This window comes from Canis lupus, chromosome 15, assembly GCF_011100685.1.
Source record: "Canis lupus familiaris isolate Mischka breed German Shepherd chromosome 15, alternate assembly UU_Cfam_GSD_1.0, whole genome shotgun sequence".
Classification (NCBI taxonomy): domain Eukaryota; kingdom Metazoa; phylum Chordata; class Mammalia; order Carnivora; family Canidae; genus Canis; species Canis lupus.
In genome coordinates, this window is record NC_049236.1 from 14595578 (window position 1) to 14619231 (window position 23654).

Below are 23654 nucleotides of genomic sequence, written 5' to 3' on the forward strand. Positions count from 1 at the left end.
CTAAAACAGGTGTCAGATATATTGCTATCATATATGGCTATGTTGTACGTGTATATATATGCCTGCAAAGTGGTAATTTTAAAAAGTTCTTAAAACTATGTGTAGAGTCACATATATATTATACATACGACTTAACTAAGGAGAGGTGGTGGGGAAGAAGACGCAGTGATCAGGAGCAGAATATGTTTACTGCAAACAATCTGTCAGCAATAATGTCTAATATCAAAAATTAGGCTTGCATCCTACAAAGGTCTGATTTAATTGCACCACTCATTTAATATAATGTAAGTAAGCACAAGCAGCATTTTTTCTATCAAAGTATAAGGGTCTCAGACAATTTCTCTAATTGTAACTATACAGGATAGAAAAAAGAGGAACTTAATGGCATTCTACCTTGCTTCAAATGAATTAAATAAAATTGAAGCAATCCATTTAGACATTTTCAAAAGACACTAAGAGGAAGGAGAGCAGGAAAAAGGCTGTTACTCACCTGTAACCCTCTCCTTCGCAGAATACTGGAATCATCCATAATAGGTAACAAACAAAAAAAGCCACTCCCAAGACAGTCAAATACTAGTGCCTACTTGCTTACTGCTGGGTAAAGAGGCAAACAATCAATCCCTTTCTCCATGCTATTCCCACTAACCACCACTCCACTAAATCAGTTCTCAGTCCAGTGTAAGTAGACAATCTCTGCCTCGCATGACAGCCACGTCTTTCTTCACAGACAGATCTCATCTGAATCATCACCAAAATAGAGGAAAATATTTCGTATTTGTTTTTCTCTTCCAGGCATACCCCTTTGGTTAAAATATTTGAAGTACCAAGAAAAGGAAAAAGGTCCCAGGAAAAAAAATCCAATCTTTGATATCCTTACTTCATTGCTTATTATCAAGGTTTGGCAAGCAAAACAAGAGAGTCTCCACCTGCAGCTACTGAGCTTTTAAAATCCATGTCACGTTTTCCTTTCCCAAAACAAAACCACTTCACATACGTTTCTAAAAAGATAACAATTCTTCAGAAATACAAAGAAAAACATATTATTCTGACGCCTGTATTTTAGGCTGAGGCTGATATAAAACCAGTTATTGTTCTGACAAAGTCGGCAAAATTCCTTTCATCCTTTGTACAGACAAAGCAAATGTCAGATTCTTTCGATACTGTCACAGGCTCTTTTGTTTCTTTATCTCTAGATACGCTAGTCTTCACTTCTTGGGCAGTCACCAAAGCCTCTTTCTTCAAGAGCTTAGATCACTACTAAGGTCGGTTTCCCTGCTCTTTTATGTCCTGGAAGGGGCTAGTACACGTGTGGTGAGTTCTGAGCATGGATGAATTCATTCATCTATTCACTGCTCATAGTACTGTCAGCGGAAAAGCTCCCCATTCCATCAGACTTCTCAAAGAGCACAGCATGAAAAAGTCTAGTTTTACTCAGGGTTTAATAATCTCAGAATCATTTCTTTGGTCATTGGCTGCCATTTTCAAGACTTTAATCAAGTTTAAAGATGTTTCTAGTGTCTTAATTTATAGCTTAAAGTATATATATATTTAAGTTTATATATAAGTATATATATACATGCTTTATATATATATTTAAGTTCTATAGTAAAAGATTAGCTCACATGATAGGATTTTGTTAAACACCCCATAAGCAATGTTTTAAACTTTCCAATTTTATAGTAATTTCCAGAATCCTATTAAACACAGAAGAAATGTGAGGCAAGTTGGTGGTGTTTCAATAAGTCACAAAAAAATTGTTAGCAAAGGCAGCACTGTATTTTTAAGAGGGTTAAAACATTATTTACCAATTCACAATCATTCGTTCTTCAAACTGTAGGACATACTGTAAAAAGTATTCACTTTCCAAAAGATTGCAGAAGATATTGATCCAAATTTCCTAATTTGACAAATAAAGGTATATATAAGGCACTGTTATATTCTCTATTTGTACAGAGAGTATATACATAAAAATATACATAAAGGTATATATAGGTATACACAAAGCAGGCTGTATAGTTTCCTTAGAGACTATATATATTTTACTCCTTAGAGTAAATTCAGCAATAACTGTAAGACTGATTCAGTCTGCACTCAACAAGAAGAAAAGAAAAGCTGCTGCTCACATAATTGTCGTAGCTACACCAACAGTCTGGGGCTTAAAGGAAGGTTTATTTACAAAATTTTTTTCTGGTGTTCTTAAAACTGACTCTAAGAACAAGAACTAGCCATACTGCTGAAAACAACACAGAAAGCAGGATCCATCTCCCTTTCATTCATCAACAAATTTCTAATCCTTAGACAACCAGTATGGTCTTCTGTTGTGAGAGCTAATAAACCCACATCTCCATGGACTCTTTCCATCTGCTGCTTTAAACAACTAACGGCTGGATTATGTCTATGGGGAAAACAAACACAAGACCTGAACAGACAGATGATTTGCATAGGGTATACTATCCACTAAATGAGTGTCTGCAAAGTCACTGGCTTTTAAAGCCATAGAACTTCCAATCAAAATAGATTTTATTAACTAAATAAAATATATATCAGCAGGGTACAAGGTAGGAATCAGTCTCTAATCCATCGGTCCTGAGAAATATAAATGGTGCAGTCTGATAAACTGTTCAGACCAGAAATTCAAAATTCAAACTCTTTATTCATTTACTAATTCAGGAAACATTTATTATGCTAAGCACTGAGATGGGCATAGGGAAAGATTACCAAGATTAACACTACTCATAAACTAATAATGCTGTTCTAGAAGATCTCAGATCCAATGGCAAAGTCAAATACAAGCAAGTAATTATGATACAATGTGAGAAATTCTATCAGAGGTAAGACAAAGTGCTAAAAAAGGAATGTCAAAGAGGGCTCAATTCATTACATCAGGAAATCTTTCAAAAAAGCTTCCAGTAGAAGTGCCAATCTGGTAAGTGAAACTAATATTACAGATTATCAGCCCTTGGCCATGATAGTCTCCCTTTCCTAAAATGTACACAGCTTAAAAATCCTCAACCATGGGATCCCTGGGTGGCGCAGCGGTTTGGCGCCTGCCTTTGGCCCAGGGCGCGATCCTGGAGACCCGGGATCGAATCCCACGTCGGGCTCCCGGTGCATGGAGCCTGCTTCTCCCTCTGCCTGTGTCTCTGCCTCTCTCTCTCTATCTGTGTGTGACTATCATAAATAAATAAAAATTTATAAAAAAAAAAAATCCTCAACCAGTGCTCACTATCTAAAAAATTAATTTAAGGGATCCCTGGGTGACTCAGCGGTTTAGCGCCTGCCTTCAGGCCAGGGCGTGATCCTGGAGTCCCAGGATGGAGTCCCACATCGGGCTCCCTGCATGGAGCCTGCTTCTCCCTCTGCCGGTGTCTCTGCCTCTCTGCCTCTCTGTGTGTCTATGAATAAATAAATAATATCTTTAAAAATAAATAAATAAAATAAATTAATAAATAAATCTCTTAAAAAGTGTCATGTTTTATTCTTAAAATTCATACAAATTTTGCATTCTTCTAAGAAACCCTTACTTTTTTTTTTTAAGATTTTATTTATTTATTCGTGAGAGACACAGAGAAAGAGAGGCAGACACAGGCAGAGGAAGAAGCAGGCTCCATGCAGGGAGCCCGATGTGGGACTCGATCCAGGGTCTCCAGGATCACGCCCTGAACTGAAGGCAGGCACCAAACCGCTGAGCCACCCAGGGATCCCAAAACCCTTACTTTTTAATATTAATATTGATAAATACTGACTAAATTGCAAGAAATTGAAGAATAACCAGAGAAATGGGAGAAAATAAAATGCTATTAGAAAGCCAAGAAAAAAGTGTTCGAAGAGGGCTGAACAGTAACAACTGCTTCCAGAAGGCCCAAGAGTACCCTTGAATTTACTGACATGAAAGTCAGTGATGCCCTTTGTAAGAACAGTTTCGGCGTAGATGTATGATGGGAGCAGAAGCCCAACTGCAGTGGGTTACAGAATAAAAGAGATGAGGAAATAAAGAAAGAATCTAGACATTTCCAGCTTCCATTTAATTATTTTCTATCCTTTGCAGCCAAATTTCTCAAAAAAAAAATTATTCTTAAAAAGTAAGAGATGATATTCAAAGCATAAACAGAGATAGGAAAAAAGGATACTTCTTCTACTCTAACATTAAAAAAGGAGGTAGAGGGATCCCTGGGTGGCGCAGCGGTTTGGCGCCTGCCTTTGGCCCAGGGCGCGATCCTGGAGACCCGGGATCGAATCCCACGTCGGGCTCCCGGTGCATGGAGCCTGCTTCTCCCTCTGCCTGTGTCTCTGCCTCTCTCTCTCTCTCTGTGACTATCATGAATAAATAAATAAAATCTTTAAAAATAAATAAATAAATAAATAAAATAAAATAAAAAAGGAGGTAGAGTCAACAAAATACCTGCAATCTTAGTAGTAAAGAATCTAAAGAAGTTTCCAAATGATAGCTATTCTCTCTGCAAAATAAAGAAGGAAATCAGGGGATCCCTGGGTGGCGCAGCGGTTTAGCGCCTGCCTTTGGCCCAGGGCGTGATCCTGGAGGCCCAGGATCAAATCCCACGTCAGGCTCCCGGTGCGTGGAGCCTGCTTCTCCCTCTGCCTATGTCTCTGCCTCTCTCTCACTCACTGTGTGCCTATCAAAAATATAAAATAAAATTAAAAAAAAAAAAAAAGGAAGGAAATCAGGGAGCAAAGAGATGGGAGATTTCAGAAAAGCAAGGGAATCTGAAAGAGATAATGTAGAGAACAAGATGATGTGTTAAAGAAAAAAGTAGGACTGGTGAACAATGCTGAGGACTGACTGATGTTTCCATTATAAATTTATGGGCCACCAATCTGTTCCATGTGTGGTTTTCTTCAGTAGACTACAGTAACACAAAGGTAAAAGTCTTACCAGACTGATTAACCAGATAGACTGACAAAAGATAGATTTATAACATTGACTAAAGAGTTAAATAGTTAATGAACCATGGAATAAAAGCTAAAAAGGGAGGAAAGTAAAGAAGAAATAAGAAGGATCTAACAGAGATACAAATAAGCCTAAAAATAAGCAAATGAAGGAGCTGAAATCCATCAAGCTGTAGTGAGGAGGTTATCCAGCATCATGATTTTAGAAGGAGAGCATTTCAATGGTATGATAATGCACAAACCACAGTTCTGAAGAGGGTACAAAGGTAGACTAGAAATGATGATGATAAGGTCTAGCAACTATGGTGCTAGAATATTGACAGGGTCTACATGGTTGCTGAAGATAAAGATGATAAAGATAGCAGGAGTTGGGAGACTTATGCCTCATGACAATATCTAACATGAAGGAAGGGATAATTAGGAGATTAGTAAATACAGCAGCCAGGAAGAGAAGGATTCAGACATAGGACTGCTAAGAAAAATTACCCTAAGAATTCACATTGAATTCTGCTTCAAATAAATTTGATTTATAAATGGATGTACTGGGATCCCTGGGTGGCGCAGCGGTTTGGCGCCTGCCTTTGGCCCAGGGCGCGATCCTGGAGACCCGGGATCGAATCCCACGTCGGGCTCCCGGTGCATGGAGCCTGCTTCTCCCTCTGCCTGTGTCTCTGCCCCTCTCTCTCTCTCTCTGTGACTATCATAAATAAATAAAAAAAATTAAAAAAAAAAAATATATAAATGGATGTACTAATTTAACTGAAATCTTTTATTTTATAACTAAATAAATGTAGGACCGAAGAAAGGGATATAACATGCTTCAAAATTGTATGGTAAGAACTTGAACCCATGTTTCTGCTAAAACATGCATGTTTAACTAAACAGAACGGATGGAGGAGGGTTGCTTATCCTATAAAAGACATGCAGAACATCTTCATCAATTACTCTACATTAATATGGTGTTAATAAGACAGAGGGGCACTCGTGTGGCTCAGTCAGTTAAGCATCCAACTCTTGGTTTCAGCTCAGGTAATGATCTCATGGTTGGAAGATTGAGCCCTGTGTCAGGCTCTGTTTTCAGTGGTAAATCTACTTCAGATTCTCTCCCTCCTTCTACCCCTCCTCTCACTTGTACTTTCTTGGACAAATAAATAAATCTTAAAAAGCAGGAGGGGACTAGCTGGGGGGGCACGTGGCCGGAAAAGGATGTGATTCTTCATCTCAGGATTGTAAGTTTGAGCCCCATATTGGGTGTAGAGTTTACTTAAAAACAAAATCTTAAAAAAAAAAAAAAAAACTATTCAGCAATAACTAGGTTAAAACTAAACATCTGCATAAATAAAATTGAATACATAAATTCTCAGAATAGGTTGCATCTATGTATGTTCTCAACATAAATTATCTTTCTTTCTCTTATCAGAAAAAAAGTAAGATTATCTTATAACTAACTCTATATGGAAAATCATCATGGTAAACATGCCAAAGTAAGCACAATGAGAGAAGTTGGTTACAAAACCTGAGCCCTAAAGGCACCCTCAGAGATTTTCTCACTAGACCTACCACAGCCTCTGCATGTGATAATGCACACAGCACAAAGCACAGAACCTGGAACCTCTATGGTTCATGATAGGTTCAACAATGGATTCTTCTCTATTTATTGCTTGAATGGAAAGTCAGTCAGTCAATTAAAATTTTTTCAAAGTAGGTAGGCTTTTTTTTTTAGTATTTTTTTTTATTTTTATTTATTTATGATAGTCAGAGAGAGAGAGAGAGAGAGGCAGAGACACAAGCAGAGGGAGAAGCAGGCTCCATGCACCGGGAGCCCGACGTGGGATTCAATCCCGGGTCTCCAGGGCCAAAGGCAGGTCTCCTGGGCCAAAGACAGGCGCTAAACCGCTGCGCCACCCAGGGATCCCTAGGTAGGCTTTTTATAGAGGGAAAAAAATGTTCCTCAGGTTATAAAGACAAGTTATTTTCTGATAACCCCTACTTTAGAATTTGCATAGGTTTATAGTTAAGATTCCTCATTCAAACCTCATAGGAAATCATTCTATTTTGAAAGTAATCCTCCTTTCACTCATTTATTCTACAAATTAAGTATCTACTATGTACCAGGTATTATTCTACATTCTAGAAATGCAATTGTTAATTTAAAAAGATAAGGAGTACCTAAGTGAGTCATTCAGTAGAGTGTCTAATTCTTGATTTCAACTCGGGGGCCATGGGATCGAGCCCCATGGGACTGATCTCGAGGGTCATGGGATTGAGCCCTGTGTGGAGCCTGCTTGGAATTTACTCTCTCCCTCTCCTTCTGCCAGCCCCCTTGCTTGCTTGCTTGCTCTCTCAATCTCTCTATCTCTCTCTCTCAAAAAAAAAAAAAGGATAAAAATTTCTGAATTCTTAGAGCTTGCATTTAAGTGGACATAGACAGACATTAAACAAGACAATGAATATATCAAATATACAGAATGTTAGAACATGATAAATGCAATCAAGAAAAATAAACAAGAGGACAGAAATGTGAGATTTTTTTTTTTTTTAAAGATTTTGTTCATTTATTCATGAGAGACACAGAGAGAGAGAGAGGGAGAGACACAGGCAGAGGGAGAAGCAGGCTCCATGCAGGGAGCCTGACATGGGACTCGATCTCAGGTCTCCAGGATCACACCCTGGGCCGAAGGCAGCGCTAAACCACTGAGCCACCTGACTACCCGAAATGTGAGATTTTTAATGTACATTTGATGTTAAGACATTGAACATATTGATGAAAAAAACTGTTCTAATATATTGAAACAAATATGTTTAATCCAACTCCTATCAAAATCCCAGCAAGACTTCTTGTAGGTAGAAACAAACAGCCTAAATTTTATATAAAAAAGAATTAGATAGCTAAAACAATTTTGAAATAGAAGAATAAAGTGTAAGGAATCACTCTAACCAATGCTAAGACTTCAGGATAGTCTCATAGGCCAATGAAACAGACGAGAGAACCCAGAAATAGACCCACACAAATATGCCCAATTTACTTTTGACATATAAGTATAAAACCAATTGAATGAAGAAAGCATAGACCTTTCAATTAACTGTACTGGAGCAACGAACATCCACAGGCAAGACAAGACACAAATAGACGAATCTAGACCTACACCTTACACCATATGCAAAAATTAATTCAAAGGCATCAAGGTGGCACCTGGGTGGCTCACTGGTTGAGCATCTGCCTTTGCTCAGGGCATGATCCCGGGGTCCTGGGATCGAGTCCCACATCGGGCTCCCTGCATGGAGCCTGCTTCTCCCTCTGCTTATTTATGTCTCTTCGTCTCTGCCTCTCTCTGTGTCTCTCATGAATAAATAAATAATTTAAAAAAAAAAAGGCATCAGGATTTACATATAAAATTAAAAACTGGGGGATCCCTGGGTGGCTCAGTGGTTTAGCGCCTGTCTTTGGCCCAGGGCGGGATCCTGGAGTCCCGGGATCGAGTCCCGCATCGGGCTCCCGGCATGGAACCTGCTTGTCCCTCCTCTGGTGTTTCTGACCCTCTCTCTCTCTCTATGTCTATCATAAATAAATAAATCTTTAAAAAAATAAAAATAAAAATAAAATTAAATTTAAATTAAATTAAATTAAAAACTACAAAACTTTGAAAGATGGTGCAGGAAGATCTCAGGCTCACCTCATCACATGGATACAACTAGGTAACACCTACATCAGTATTTAAACACACACACACATTTCCTGTGTACACACACACACAGGAAATGACCCAAACCCTGGCAGAACAGAATCTCCACAACTAAATGTAGAAAAGAGTCACATGAAAGAGGGCAGAAAGGGAAGAGACACAGAGAGCTGGCTGGTCTTACTGCAGGCCCCATCTACCAACAAAAGCTTTATAGGGGACACCACAGGGAGATCATCCTGAAATTCAGTGGTACTGGATCTCTGATCTGAATCAACTCAAGCCTAAGACAGCCCCAAAGTGGCCCACTGGCAACATAGGAACCAAACCAGGCTCACAACAGGAAAAGAGAGCCATTACAGACTACTAGACTAAAGGTAAATGTGGCTCAACCACAACAGGAGGGTGCAGACAACATACATAGGAGATACCCCTGAAGCACCAGGTTCTGGTAAACAGAGGATATTACACTGCAGGGCACTACAGGATCTCTTCTTTGTAGGCAACTACTTTCAAGGGCAAGAGATGTAGCTGACTTTCTTAACACACAGAAACAGACACAGAGGGTTAAATAAAATGAGGAGACAGAAGAATATGTCCCAAATGAAAGAACAGGACACAATCACAAAAGAGACCTAAGCAAAACAGCTAAATAATTTACCTGAAAGAAAATTTAAAGTAATGGCCACAGGGGATCCCTGGGTGGCTCAGTGGTTTAGCGCCTGCCTTTGGCCCAGGGCATGATCCTAGAGTCCCAGGATCGAGTCTCACGTCAGACTCCCTGCATGGAGCCTGCTTCTCCCTCTGCCTGTGTCTCTGCCTGCCTCTCTCTCTCTCTCTCTCTCATGAATAAATAAATCTTTTTAAAAAATTAAATTAAATTAAAAATTAAAAAATAAATAAAGTAATGGCCACAAAGATACTCACTGGACTTGAGAAAGGAGTGAAGGACCTCAGTGGGATCCAAAAATGAAGAAATATAACACAGAACAAAGAACCATTTAAAGATGAAGAACTCCATTAACTGACATTAAAAATACACTAAAGTGAATAAATAGTAGATTATGGAAAGTGAAGAATCGATAAGTGACCTGGAGGACAGTAATAGAAAGCCATCAAACTGAACGAGAGAGAGAAAAAGGAATAATAAAAATCACAACAGATTAAGAGAATTCAGTAACACCATCAAGCATAACATTCACGTTGTAGGGATCCCAGAAGAGAGAGCAAAGGGGTCAGAAAATGTATCTGAAGAAATAATAGCTAAAAACTTCCTGAATCTGGGGAAGGAAACAGAAATCCAGATCCAGGAAGCCCAGAGAACCTCCAAAGAGGTCTCCACCAAAAGACATCATAATTAAAATGGCAAAAAGTACTGATAAAGAGAGAATTTTTATAGTAGCAAGAGAAAAGAAAACAGTCACATACAAGGGAAACCCACAAGGTTATCAGCTGATTTTTCCACAGGAATTTTGCAGGCCAGAAAGGACTGACACGATATAATGAAAGTACTGAAAGAAAAAAATCTGCAGCCAAGAATACACTATCCAGCATAGTTATCATTCAGAATAGGAGAGATAAAGAGTTTCCCAGACAAACAAAAGTTAAAGGAATACATCACAACTAAACCAGGCCTATAAGAAATATGTTAAAGGAACAAAAGATCATAAGCAAAAGAAAAGCAGGAAGCATAAAAGCAGTAAAATTAATTATATCTATAAAAATCAGTCAAGGGCAGCCCAGGTGGCTCAGTAATTTAGTGCCACCAAGGCCCAGGGCCTAATCCTGGAGACCCAGGATCAAGTCCCACGTCAGGCTCCCTGCATGGAGCTTGCTTCTCCCTCTGCCTGTGTCTCTGCCTCTCTCTCTCTCTCTTTCTCTGTCTCTCTGTCTCTCATGAATAAATAAATAAAATCTTAAAAAAAAAATCAGTAGGGGGCTCAGAAAGTAAAAGAATGTAAAGTATGACACCATATATCTAAAATGGGGGGGGAGGGTAAAAACATTGTGCTTTAAGAATGGGTTCAAACTTAAGTGATCATCAGCTTAATATAAAATGCTGTATGCATAAGATGTTATATATAAACCTAATGGTAATCACAAACCAAAAATGGGTAATAGATATGCAAAAAATAAAGAGAAATACATCAAGTACAACACCAAAGAAAGTCAACTAATTGTGAGAAGAGAGCAGGGGAAGAGAGGAACAGAGAAACTCTACAAAAAAAAACCATAAACCAAATAACAAAATGCCAATAAATACATACCTCCCAACAATTACTTTGAATGTAAATGGACTAAACTCTCCAATCAAAAGACACAGGTGACAAAACTGATAAAAAAGCAAGACCCGTCTATATACTGCTTATAAAAGACTCATTTCAGAGTAAAGACATATGCAGTTGAAAGTGAAGGGATGGAAAAGCATTTATCATGCAAATGGAAGTTGAAAAAAAAAGACAGGTAGCAATATTTATATTGGGCAAAATAGACCTTAAAACAAGGTCTATTGTTTTAAAACAATAAAACAATAAAAGACAAAGAAGGACATTATATAATCATTTTAAAGGAAACTATCCAACAATTGTAAATATTTATGCACCAACATAGGAGCACCCAAATAAATAAAGCAGCTAATAACAAACATACAGGAAGTAATAAACAATAATACAATAATAGTAGAGGACTTTAACATCCCACTTAGATCAATGGATAGATCATCCAAACAGAAAATCAACAAGGAAACATTGGATTTGAAGACACACTGAACCAGATGAATCTAATATTTTCAGAACATTTTATCCCAAAAGAGCAGAATTCACATTGTTTTGAAGTTCACATAAAACATTCTCCAAAATACATCACATGTTAGGCCACAAAATAAGTCTCAGATTCAAAAAGATCGAAGTTATACCAGGCATCTTTTTCCAACCACAACACTATGAAACTAGAAATCAACCATAAGAAAAAATCTGGAAAGAACACAAATACATGCAGGTTAACATGCTGTTAAACAATGTGTGGTACACACACACTCACAGACACACACACGCACACACAGAGGAATATTATTCAGCCATAAAAAAATGAAATCTTACAATCTACATAACATGGATGGAGGTAGAGTATAATGTTAAATGAAAGGCAATCAGTCAGAGAAAGACAAATACTATATGATCTCACTCATATGTGTAATTTACAAAACAAAACAAAACAAAAAAAGGAAAAAAGATACAAACAAAAAACACTCTTAACTATAGATTTTTTTTTTTAAAGATTTATTTATTTATTCATGATAGACAGAGAGAGAGAGAGAGAGAGAGAGAGAGGCAGGCTCCATGCTGGGAGCCCGACGTGGGACTCGATCCCAGGACTCCAGGATCGCGCCCTGGGCCAAAGGCAGGCGCTAAACCACTGAGCCACCCAGGGATCCCCTCACTCTTAACTATAGAGAACAAACTGATGGTTACCAGGCAGGAGACAGGTTGGGGGAGGGGGTTGGGGGAGGGGGTTAAAACAGGTGAAGGGGATTAAGAGCACACTTACCCTGATGTGCACTGAGTAATTAAGTAATTATTGAACACTAGGTTGTATACCTTAAACTAACTTAACACTGCATGTTAATTATACTGGAATTAAAATTTTTTTAAATAGGTTTTTTTTTTTTTTTAATAAAGAAGCTCTGGAAAGCTGTACAGCTTTTTTTTTTTTTTAAGATTTTATTTATTTATTCATAGAGATGCAGAGAGAGAGAGAGAGAGAGAGAGGCAGAGACACAGGCAGAGGGAGAAGCAGGCTCCATGCAGAGAGCCTGACCTGGGACTCGATCCAGGGTCTCCAGATCACGCCCTGGGCTGCAGGCGGTGCTAAACCGCTACGCCACCGGGGCTGCCCTTAAATAAGTTTATTGGGAAAAAGAATTAGCAAGCTTTTAATAAAACTGCAATATAATTTAACATCAAGTAATTCATAGTCAAAACTGTATAATTAAGTTCAATATTCAAAACTTGCAATGTAGAGATTATCATCCTTTGCCCCACTAGATCATCATCCTTTGTACTCCAAAATGCAGGGTTATTATGAACTGTATAAGGAGGTTCCCTTGCCCTTTTCGGTCCAGATAGATTCAGCCAATAGGCAGCACCAACAAATGGTCAGAGAAAGAAAAGAGGGTAACAGATTAGGGGGCAATTTATCTTCCTGAGTTGGTTCCTACCGGGTCAAGTTAGACTGGCTGCATCCCACTACCATAAAGTCATGCTAATTATCAGGTCACCTTCTACATACACAGGCCCTCTAACTCCCAAGTTCCAAGGATCACTTCCTCCCCTCACCCTTTCATGGTTAGTAACAGTACCAACTTACTATTAACCAGAAGGTACTATGTATGTTACCATTTCAATACACCCTGTCCATATTTCTTTATTATAAGGTCATAATTTGTTCTGTTTGCTGCCAGGACCCTAATATGTGGAATAAAATTAAGTGTATTTTCATCTTTATTTGCCTAAAGAATAGAAATTACTTTCAATTCATAGAAAATTTTATGTAATCAAAACCAGGCAAAACTCTCCCTATGTAATCCTGATAAAAGTCTTCAATATCCAAACAGAAAATTGAGTATCAGTAAATCCAGAGAAAAAATACATCAAATAATCCAACCTGCCAAAGACTTTCCTCTCCACTTATTTACAAGTTTTGAAATAGACTTCAGAGTCAGACCTCATTTTGAATTCCTGATCTAACATTCACTTACTGTCCTACAGCAAAGTATTCAACTGTTTTGTTCAGTGTTGCATTCCAGGCACCTAGTACAGTGTTGATACATGGCAGGTATTTCATAAATATTTGTAGAATAAATGGACAAATGAACAAACCTCTGCAAGCCTGAATTTCCTCACCTGTAAAGTATGATGATTGTATCTACCTCATAATGTTCCTAAGAAAATAAACGATAATATATGTAAAGGAATCTAAGTGTAGGGTCTAGTAAATATTATCAGTTTTTTTTTAAGATTTTATTTATTTATTCATGAGAGACAGAGAGAGGCAGAAACACAGGAAGAGGGAGAAGTAGGCTCCCCATGAGAAGCCTGATATGGGACTCAATCTCAGAGCTCCGGGATCAGGCCCTGAGCCAAAGGCAAATGCTCAACCGCTGAACCACACTGGCATCCCAAAAATTGAGAGATTTGCATGGGATTGAACAGGATATTAGCAGCTTGGTTGCTTATTCTCATGAATATTCTTAAGAGATAAGCAAAAGAACAAGAACAGGAGCACCTGGGTGGCTCAGCAGTTGAGCATCTGCCTTTGACTCGGGGCATGATCCCAAAGTCCTGGGATCGAGTCCCACATTAGGCTTCCTGCATGGAGCCTGCTTCTCCCTCTGCCTCTGTCTCTGTCTCTGCCTCTGTCTGTCTCTCATGAATAAATAAATAAAATCTTTTAAAAAAGAAAAAAAAAAAAAGAACAGACCACTTGTTTTGTCCAAATTTAGAGTTGAATTTTAATTTGGATTTGTTAAACATTTTTACCATATCTTCCGTGAAAATTTGTAAATTTGCAAAGAATTTAAGGCATGCAATCTTAAAAGATAGTGGGTTTCATATTTTTTTAATTATAAAAAAATATTTAAAGATTTTATTTATTAGGGAGGGAGAGGGTGAGCATGAGTGGTGGGGAGAGGCAGGCAGAGGGAGAAGCTAACTACCCCCTTGAGCAGGGAGCCAGATGTGGCAGTCAATCCCAGGACCTTGAGGTCATGACCACAGCTGAAGGAAGCCACTTAACCAATTTAGCCACCCAGGTGCCCTGGGTTTCATATTTTTAAAAGACATTAAAAAAAATTTTTTTTACTTGAACTGGTTAATTTGGACTATTAGAAGACATTTTATTGAATTTGTTGAGGGTTAGAATACATGACAGAATGTTTATGCAAATGTTTCATAATGTATCACATTAAAAAATGGTATTGTTAAACCACCAGTTAAAAGTTATAGCTATAGGTTTTGTTCGGTTTCTGTTTTAAATCTCGTACAGAGTCTTTTTTAAAATGCCTTTTTTTAATGTTTTAAAATTTTATTTAAATTCAATTTGCCAACATGCAGTATAACACCCAGTGCTCATGTCAGAAAGTCTTTTAATTGTACTATTAATGTCATGTACTGCTATCCATAGGTGAAGTTAAGAGTGCTGAGGAAAGACTGAGAAGTATGGATATGGTACATTCTTTCATATAATCAGTAGCATTACTGGATATATTTGAGTTGGGATAGAAAACTAATAATAGGAGAAAGGGCGCAGGTTTTGAAAGATGGCGGACGACGTGGACCAGCAACAAACTACCAACACTGTAGAAGAGCCCCTGGATCTCATCAGGCTCAGCCTGGATGAGCGAATCTATGTGAAAATGAGAAATGACCGAGAGCTTCGAGGCAGATTACATGCATATGATCAGCATTTATATATGACATTGGGAGATGTGGAAGAAACTGTGACTACTATAGAAATTGATGAAGAGATATATAAATCAACAAAACGGAATATTCCGATGCTTTTTGTCCAGGGAGATGGTGTTGTACTAGTTGCTCCTCCATTAAGATTTGGCTGAAACAAAGAATTTATCGTGTATGGAATATAGGAGATTTTGTATGATTGCCTCTTTAAATGTAGAAGACATCCAAAAGAGAAACCTGTGTTCATTTTGATATTAAGAAATTACCAAGGAAAAAAAATAAAATAAAATAATTAAAAATATTTTAAAAATAAAAAAAAAAATGACCAAGGATTCTTCCACTCCTGAAATGAGCTGATTTGCAGATAACTCAAAAATTCTTAAGCTAAAGGGCATTTTAATTTTTTTCCAACTCTTTCAATAAATGTGATCACCAGGATGCAGGAAAAAAAAAAAAAACTAATAATATTGGACACCTGAGTGACTCAGTGGTTGAGCGTCTCTGTATCTCTTTCTCTGTGTTTCTCATGAATAAATAATATCTTAAAAAAAAGAAAAAAAATCTCTCAACTTTTAGTAGTAAATCTCTTAAGAAACATTACCCTCGTACTTTGAAAAGACACTAGGTGGCATTAGAAACATGTTTCTCTTACAAAAAAGTAGAAACTAAGTGTTCAAAAGACAGCAATTCTCAAACTGACAGTGAATGATCTAAACTCCTATAAATCTTACAAAGTTGAATACTTCACTATCTTGCCCTTTCACATATAAATTTTTCATGCTCCCCTACATTTCTTTTCGTTCTCTGTACTCTTAGATGATGATTTAATCTAAGACTTCCAAAACCCCTATCTATAGCTCTAAAACTGATCTCCTTTACTCTAGGTGTTCATTTCTAACTCTTAAAAGGATACCTAACAAGTGGATATAAACATTCAAAAGAATGAAATTGCAGCCACCTACTTCACACCATATGCAGAAATTAACTATAAAGCTAAAACCATAAAACTCTTAGGAGAAAGCAAGTGGTAAATTTTCATGACCTAGGACCTGGCAATGTATTCCTAAGATAGGAGACCAAAAGCACAAGCAAAAAAAGAAATAAATTAGACTTCATCAAAATTTTTAAATTTTATACATCAAAAGGCACTATTAAGAAAAGGAAAAGAAAAATACAGAATGGGAGAAAATATCTGCCAATCATACATTTTATAAGGATCTAGTATACAGAATATATAAAGAACTCTTACAATTCAACAACAGCAAAACGACAAAAGTTAAAAATGGGCAAAGTACCTGAAGAGACATTTCTCCTAAAAATATATACACGGCTTAAAAAAAAAAAAATCACATTAAAAAAAAAAAAGATGCTCAACATCATTATTCACCAGGGAAATGTAAATCAAATGAGATACCACTTCACATCCACCAGGAGAGTATAATAAAAAATGACTATTTTTTTAAATGGAAAATAAGTGTTGGCAAGTGTGGAGACTAGAATCTTTGTACACTGCTGGTGAGGATGTAAAATGGTGTGGCAACCATGGCAAATAGTTTGGGAATTTCTTAAAAAGTTAAAGATGGAATTATCATATGACCTCTCAATTCTACCACTAGATATATATACCCCAAAGAATTGGAAATTGGTACTCAAACATGTATACATACACACATGTTCACAGTAGCACTATTCACAACAGCCAAAAGGTAGAAACACTCCAAATATCCATCAACAGATGAATGGATAAACAGTTATATACATACAATGGGAAATTGCTCAGTCACAGAAAGAATGAAGTACTGATACACGCTAGAATGCCATCTAAACATTATGTTAAGCCAAAGAAGTAAGACACAAAGTTTATATATGGAATGGTTCCTTATATAGGAAATATCTGGAACAGATAAATCCATAAAGACAGACTGCATACAGACTGCATATTGATGGTTGTCAAGAGGCTGAATGGAAGAGGAAAGGGGGAGAAGTGCTTAAGCGGTAAGGAGTTTTACTTAGGAATGACAAATGTTTTACAAATGGACAGAGGTGATAGTTATACAACACTGTGAATGTACTAAATGTTCACTAATTGTTCACTTTAAAATGGTTAATTTTACATTATGTGAATTTCATCTCAATCAATTATTCTTAAAAGGATATCTATACGGTATGACCTGTCATCAATATGCTGAGAATCAAATTCATTAATTTCTTCTCCTAAACTTGTTCCTTTTCCTATATACCCAATTTCAATTAAAGGCACCACAATCTAATCCTCAGAGTTATAAATGAATTCATTCTTATTCCTTGATTATCTTCTAATTCAGCAGTTTTCCATCAGTATAACCTGTATTATAAATAATTGCTTGTATTACTATTTAAGGTACCTAAAGGCATACAAATAAAGGCTAACATTTAGTTCATACTTATTACAAATCTGGCACTATGTTATTTTAAATGGGTTCTCATTTTATCCTAATAATTCTATGAAAAAAGCCCTATAACTATCTTGATTTTAGAGATGAGAAAACAGAAAATTAAAGTTCAGTGACTTCCCTAAGCTTATATGATTACTAAGTGTCAGGGCAAGAACAGAGACTATAGGCTTAGAGCTTGAGCTAGTATTTACTTCTTTTACAAATTAGAAGGCATTCACAATCATTTCATTCAAAAATTTTTTCTTGAATAGGAATTTAAAAAGTAGAAATCAATGGGTAAACCAGTAGGAGTTATTTGCAAATATCCCTTACCATGACTTATGGATTTCTGTCTCCAAAGAAGGTAGTGATATTTTTTTTAAATCCAAACAAAACTTATTAATACCTCTTTAACAGTGTTGCATGATGCTCTCTATTCCACTCCATTGTAGATGCACTTCATTTTGTCCCTATCTCATTAAAAATTAATACTCAAGGGCAGCCTGGGTGTCTCAGCGGTTTAGTGCCGCTTTCAGCCCAGGGTGTGATCCTGGAGACCAGGGATCAAGTCCCATGCATGGAGTCTGTTTCTCCCTCTGCCTATGTCTGTGCCTCTCTCTCTCTGTCCTTCATGAATAAATAAATTAAATCTTAAAAAAAAAAAAATACTCAATAGCAAAATGTTTTCTTTTTGATAAAGTCAGATTTTTTTCCCTCTTACGGCTTGTGCTGTTTTTTGAACTCTAAGAAACTTTACCTCACCCAAAATCATAAGGACTTTCTCCTGTGTTTTCCTTTACATGTTTTCTCATCGTAATCCATTTCAGATTAATTTTTGTATATAGCATGAGGTAAAGGTCAAAGTTCTTTCCTCCCCCTCCCCCCCATGTAAATCGTTCCAGCAACATCTGTTGAAAAGACTGTCTTGGGGTGCCTGCGCAGCTCAGTCAGTTAAATGTCTGTCTTTGGCTCAGGTCATGATCCCAGGATGCTGAGATGGAGCCCACATGGGGCTCCCTGTACAGCAAGCAACCTGTTTCTCCCACTCCTGCTCCCCCTGCTTGTGCACTCAAGTGCTCATGCACACACATACACTCTGTCATTCTCTATCATATAAATAAAATCTTTAAATAATAAAAAAAAAAAAGACTGCCTTTTCCCTATTTACCTTGGTACAATTATCTATTTCTGGACTTTCGATTCTGTAATCTACATGTCTATCCTTATATTGATATCACACCATCTTGCTTACTATACATTTACAGAAAGCTATAAAATTGGGTAAAGTGATTCCTCTAACTCTGGTCTTCTTTTTCAATATTTTGGTTATTCTAGGCCCTTTGCATGTCAATATAAATTTGAAATCACCTTGTCACTTTCTGAAAAAGACTCTTTGGGTTTTTATTAGGATTGCAATGAATCTATAAATCAATCAGGAGAATTTGCATCTTGATATCGAATTTTCCAATCCATTGACATATCACTCTATTCATTAAGGTCTTCTTTAATTTCTCTTGGTAATGTTTTATAATTAAAATGTACTGGTCTTACAAATGAGTTCTTAAGTTTATATTTAGCTATATTATATATTTTTAAGCTATTGTAAATAGCAGTGATTTTTAAATATCTAATTCTAATTATTCATTGTTAGTATAGACAAATACAATTGATTTTTGCTTTTTTTGTATATAGATTTTTGTATAAAACACGAATAAGAAAATGAAAATCTGAGCCACAGGTAGGGAGAAATTATTTAAAACCTTATATCTGATATACAACTAATATCAGAGTAGACAAAAAACTCTTAAAACTCAGCAAGATAGACAACTTAAAATTTTTTAACTGACAGAAGATGTGAACAGATACCTCATCAGAAAAGATATATGAATGGCAAATAAACACAAAAAGTAATTCAACCTCATTAGTCATCAGAGATGCAAATTAAAATCACAATGAAATAATCCCTCCACACCCATTAGGGTGACTACAATTAAAATGGTAATACCTAACACTGACAAAAATGTTAAGCAAATGCTAATGGAAATGCAAAAGTGCCACTTTGGAAAACAGCTTGGCAGTTTTTTTATAAAGATTAACATACACTTAACCATATATCCCAGCAATCTCATTCCTAGGTATTTATCAAGCAGAAATGAAAGCATAAGCCCACACAAATACCTGTACACAAACTTTCATAGGAGCTTTCTCAGTAACAGGCAAAACCTAGAAACAATCCAAATGATCATCAACTGATGAATTAATAAAGTCTGATTATACCCATGCCAAAGGAATACCTCCAGAAATAAAAAGAACTGCTGATACTCAAATCAATGTGAATGAATCTCAAAACCATTATGCTAAGTAAAAGAACTCAAGATTACAAGAGATTACATATTATATGATTCTATTTATATGAGATTCTGGAAAAGGCAAAAATCACAGTGACAGGGAAGCCCAGGTGGCTCAGCGGTTTAGCACCGCCTTCAGCCCAGGGCGTGATCCTGGAGACCCAGAATCAAGTCTCACGTCCGGCTCCCTGCGTGGAGCCTGCTTCTCCCTCTGCCTGTCTGTCTGTCCATCTCTCTCTCTCTCTCTCTCTCTTTACTCTCTGTGTCTCTCATGAATAAATAAATAAAATCTTAAAAAAAAAAATCATCAGTGACAGAAAACATCAGTAACCAAGGGCTGGCGCTGGGGGAAAGAAAAGACCGCGAACAACAGACAGGGAATATTTGGGGGCAACAGGAACTTCAACACCATGATTTTCTCATGATTTGGTGGTAGTGACACAACTGTACACATCTGGGAAAACTCATCAAATTGTACACTTAAAATGGGTGAACTTTATCCTAGGTAAATTATACCTCAATACAACTGACACAAAGATCTCCAACTCTCGTAGGGAGAGACTGCAGAGCTTCAGCTGCAGAAAGGTAGAGTGAACAGGGAAGCGGCCGAGTTTAGAATCTCTTTGTAACACAGAAGTGGATAAAACAAAAATCTACGCATCCTGAAGTCATTATGTGATAATTAAAGAATAATCATGTCCATCAACAGATGAATGAAGATGTGGTATATGTATACAATAGAATATTACTCAGCCACCAGAAAGAATGAAATCTTGCCATTTGCAACAACGTGGATGAATTGTGAAATAAGTCATTCAAAGACAAATACTATATGATTTCATTCACATGTGGAATTTAAGAAACAAAACAGATGAGTATAGGAGGAGGGAAGGGAAGGAAAAATAAAAATAAAATGAAATGAAAACCATAAGAGACTTTTAACTACAGGAAACAAATGGAGGGTTGCTGGAGGAGAAGTTGGGGGGATTGGGTAAGTGGATATGACAGGAATTAAGGAGGGCACTGGATGTAATGAGCTCTGGGTGTTATATGCAACTAACGAATCACTAAATTCTACCCTTGAAAATAATACTATATGCTAACTAAATTGAATTTACTTTTAAAAAAATTTTAATCACAAAGGATCTAAAAATACATAATAATGCTTAACCATAGTTCAAACACTTAAAAAAAAGAATGATGGGAAAAAGTTCTAGGTAGTATCGTGGATTTTTAATTCCTTTAGAAGTGTACCCCACATATGCCCATCTCAGAAAAGTTCTGAACTATTATTAAATTTAAAATATGATAATAGGGGCACCTGGGTGGCTTAGTTGGTTGAGCATCTGACTCTTGATTTCAGCTTGAGTCATGATCAAGTCCCTGCTGTTCAGCTCCACACTCAGCACCAAATCAGCCTGAGTTTCTCTCCCCTTCCTCTGTCCCTCCCCACCAGTCATACTCAAATAAATATATAAATCCTTAAAAAAAATAAAAATAATTTTTAAAATAATGAAAGAAATTATCAAAATACCCACTACAATGACTATAACTAAAAAAATAATAATAAAAAAACAGAAAATAACAAGTATTAGTGAAGATGTAGAGAAATTGGAACTCTCATATGTTGCTGGGGGGAATGTAAAACAATGTAGCCACTATGGAAAAGAAATTAATGGTTCCTCAAAAGTTAAACACAGAATAACCATGATTCAGCAATTCTACTCCTACATATATACACAAAGGAACTGAAACCAGGAACTCAATTACAAGGTTGATGAACTTCAAAAACATTATGCTAAATGAAAGAAGCTACAGGAAACAGAAGATCACATATTATATGATTCCATTTGAAACATCCAGAATAAGTAATCCATAGAGACAGAATAAAGATTGGTAGTTGCCAGGACTAGGATGGAGGAGGAATGGAGAAGACTGCTTAATGGATAGAAGTTTTTCTTTTAGGGTGAAAATATCTTCAAACTTTACATAAATACAAAGTTCAATCTGGTTTTGAACTTTGGTTCCTTAAAGTTTACTTTTCCCTCTGTTAAATCTCATTTGCTGTTTCTTCTTGAGCCATCATTTGTTTGTGAGGTTCTGACTGAATGTATTCGACATGGAAAATATGCCATAAGCATATGTGGTAAGTGTTCCTTCTATGTATTTATCAAAGAAGTTGATGAAAAATGATTATTAAGGACAAAAAATAGAGGTCTGTGTGACATTTCAGGTTGGTACTGACACATTAAAAAATCAACCTTCTTTTGCAGACATTATACTTCAAACAAGTATTAACCCAACCAGCTGTAACATTACCAAAGATATTCCAAAAAGTTCTTTACTCATTTAATAAGAAATCATACATTTCCTAGTATGTGCCACATGTGCTACATGTAGATTAGAAACATAATGATGGACAAAGCCATTCTTTGCAAATGATCATTTCCTGCTGTTAAGAAGAAAACCACAGACCCAAAATGGCATCACTTAGGTTAATGCCTCAAGTCAAAAAACCAAGAGTTAATACCTAACCTAACTGCAGTTTCAACCCCCAGGAATATAAACTTAACCTATCTACATGGAATTTCCTGGTCAATAATATGAAATTTACTAATAGACTCCTTCTGTTCCCCTTAAAAGGGAAACTTTATCTAAATGCATTCCCTGCCAATAAATTCCTTTCTTCTTTCTTTGTATTGACCTCTCTGCCTTTAAAAGTCTTTTTCCTGCTTAACTCCTTGGAGCTCCCTTCTACTTGCTAGATAGGATGTTGCCTGATTCATAAATCATTTAATAAAGCAATTACATCTTCAAATTTACTCAGATTGACTTTTGTTTAACACCATAAAGCCATCATTCCTATAAAGGCAAAGTCTGCCAACAAAATAAAAAAAAGAATCCCAAAGTACATTTGAAGAATCAGTCAATCTCTACCAACTCTCTCTACCAAGAGATTCTTGGGATTTACAATCCTACTAAAATGCCAATATTCAGCACAGTTCACTGGTTAGGTCAGTCTTTATATTGAGATATAAATTACTTAACCCAACATTCTGATTTCAAAGAAAAAGCATCCACGCCTAACCCTTCCACCTGGGATCTCTGTCCCCAGTTCCTCATCGCCCATTTGCTAATATCAATGAAAATTCATTTACTCAATAATTATTAATATTGTGTATTATAATAACCACTATAGGAAGCTTTTTAAAGATTTTAAACAAGTGAATGGCTAAACACTGCTGCTACATAAATATTAACCAAATGAAGAAACTGGAAGACAAAACTAAAAGAAGGTAGAGCATAGGTTATACAGTTAAAGGTATTATAACATTTTGTGGTAACAGATGGTAGCTACACTTATGGTGAACACAGCATAACATACAGACTTGCCGAATCAGTATGTTGTACACCTGAAACTAATGCAACATGGTGTGGCAACTACACTTCAATTAAAAAAAAAAAAATTAAAGAAAGAATAGACATTAATTAGATTCGTGTTTTTGAAATAAGACTTCTGAATGAAGAGTAGCCTAGAAAGGAAGAAGACTAAATACGGTGTTAACACAACGAGGACACTACAATGATCTAAGCAAAAAGACTATAAATATGGCTTAGAAATGGCCACAACTGTGGTGAAAAAAAAGTATACCACCTGAACACGTTGAAAGCTAAGGCTCTCTGGGTAACTGGATGAGAGGGTAGGAAAGATAGAGGAGGAGACAAGAAAGATTTCCAGGTCTCTGGCTTTCAGCTACTGGGTGGGTAATAGCACTGTTTAACAAGACAGGGAATAACAAGGAAGAACTGATTTAGAGGAAGAGAAAGGCAGAACAAGTAGATGGA

General features: G+C 36.6%; 2 protein-coding genes across 9 annotated transcripts in view; one reads left to right on the forward strand and one right to left on the reverse strand.

The window, feature by feature from the left end:
• The window catches only part of MAST2 (microtubule associated serine/threonine kinase 2), a 208477-nt gene that overhangs the window by 143169 nt on the left and 41654 nt on the right, over positions 1-23654 (reverse strand). The window lies entirely within an intron of this gene.
• Positions 14896-15282, forward strand: LOC102154080 (U6 snRNA-associated Sm-like protein LSm3). The gene has a single exon (XM_038558200.1). The coding sequence runs from the start codon at positions 14905-14907 to the stop codon at positions 15199-15201; it is 297 nt and encodes a 98-aa protein (XP_038414128.1). The 5' UTR covers positions 14896-14904; the 3' UTR covers positions 15202-15282.

What these genes read in the sequence shown, in the direction of transcription:
- LOC102154080 (XM_038558200.1), top strand. Translation starts at nt 14,905, where the DNA reads ATGGCGGACGACGTGGACCAGCAACAAACTACCAACACTGTAGAAGAG.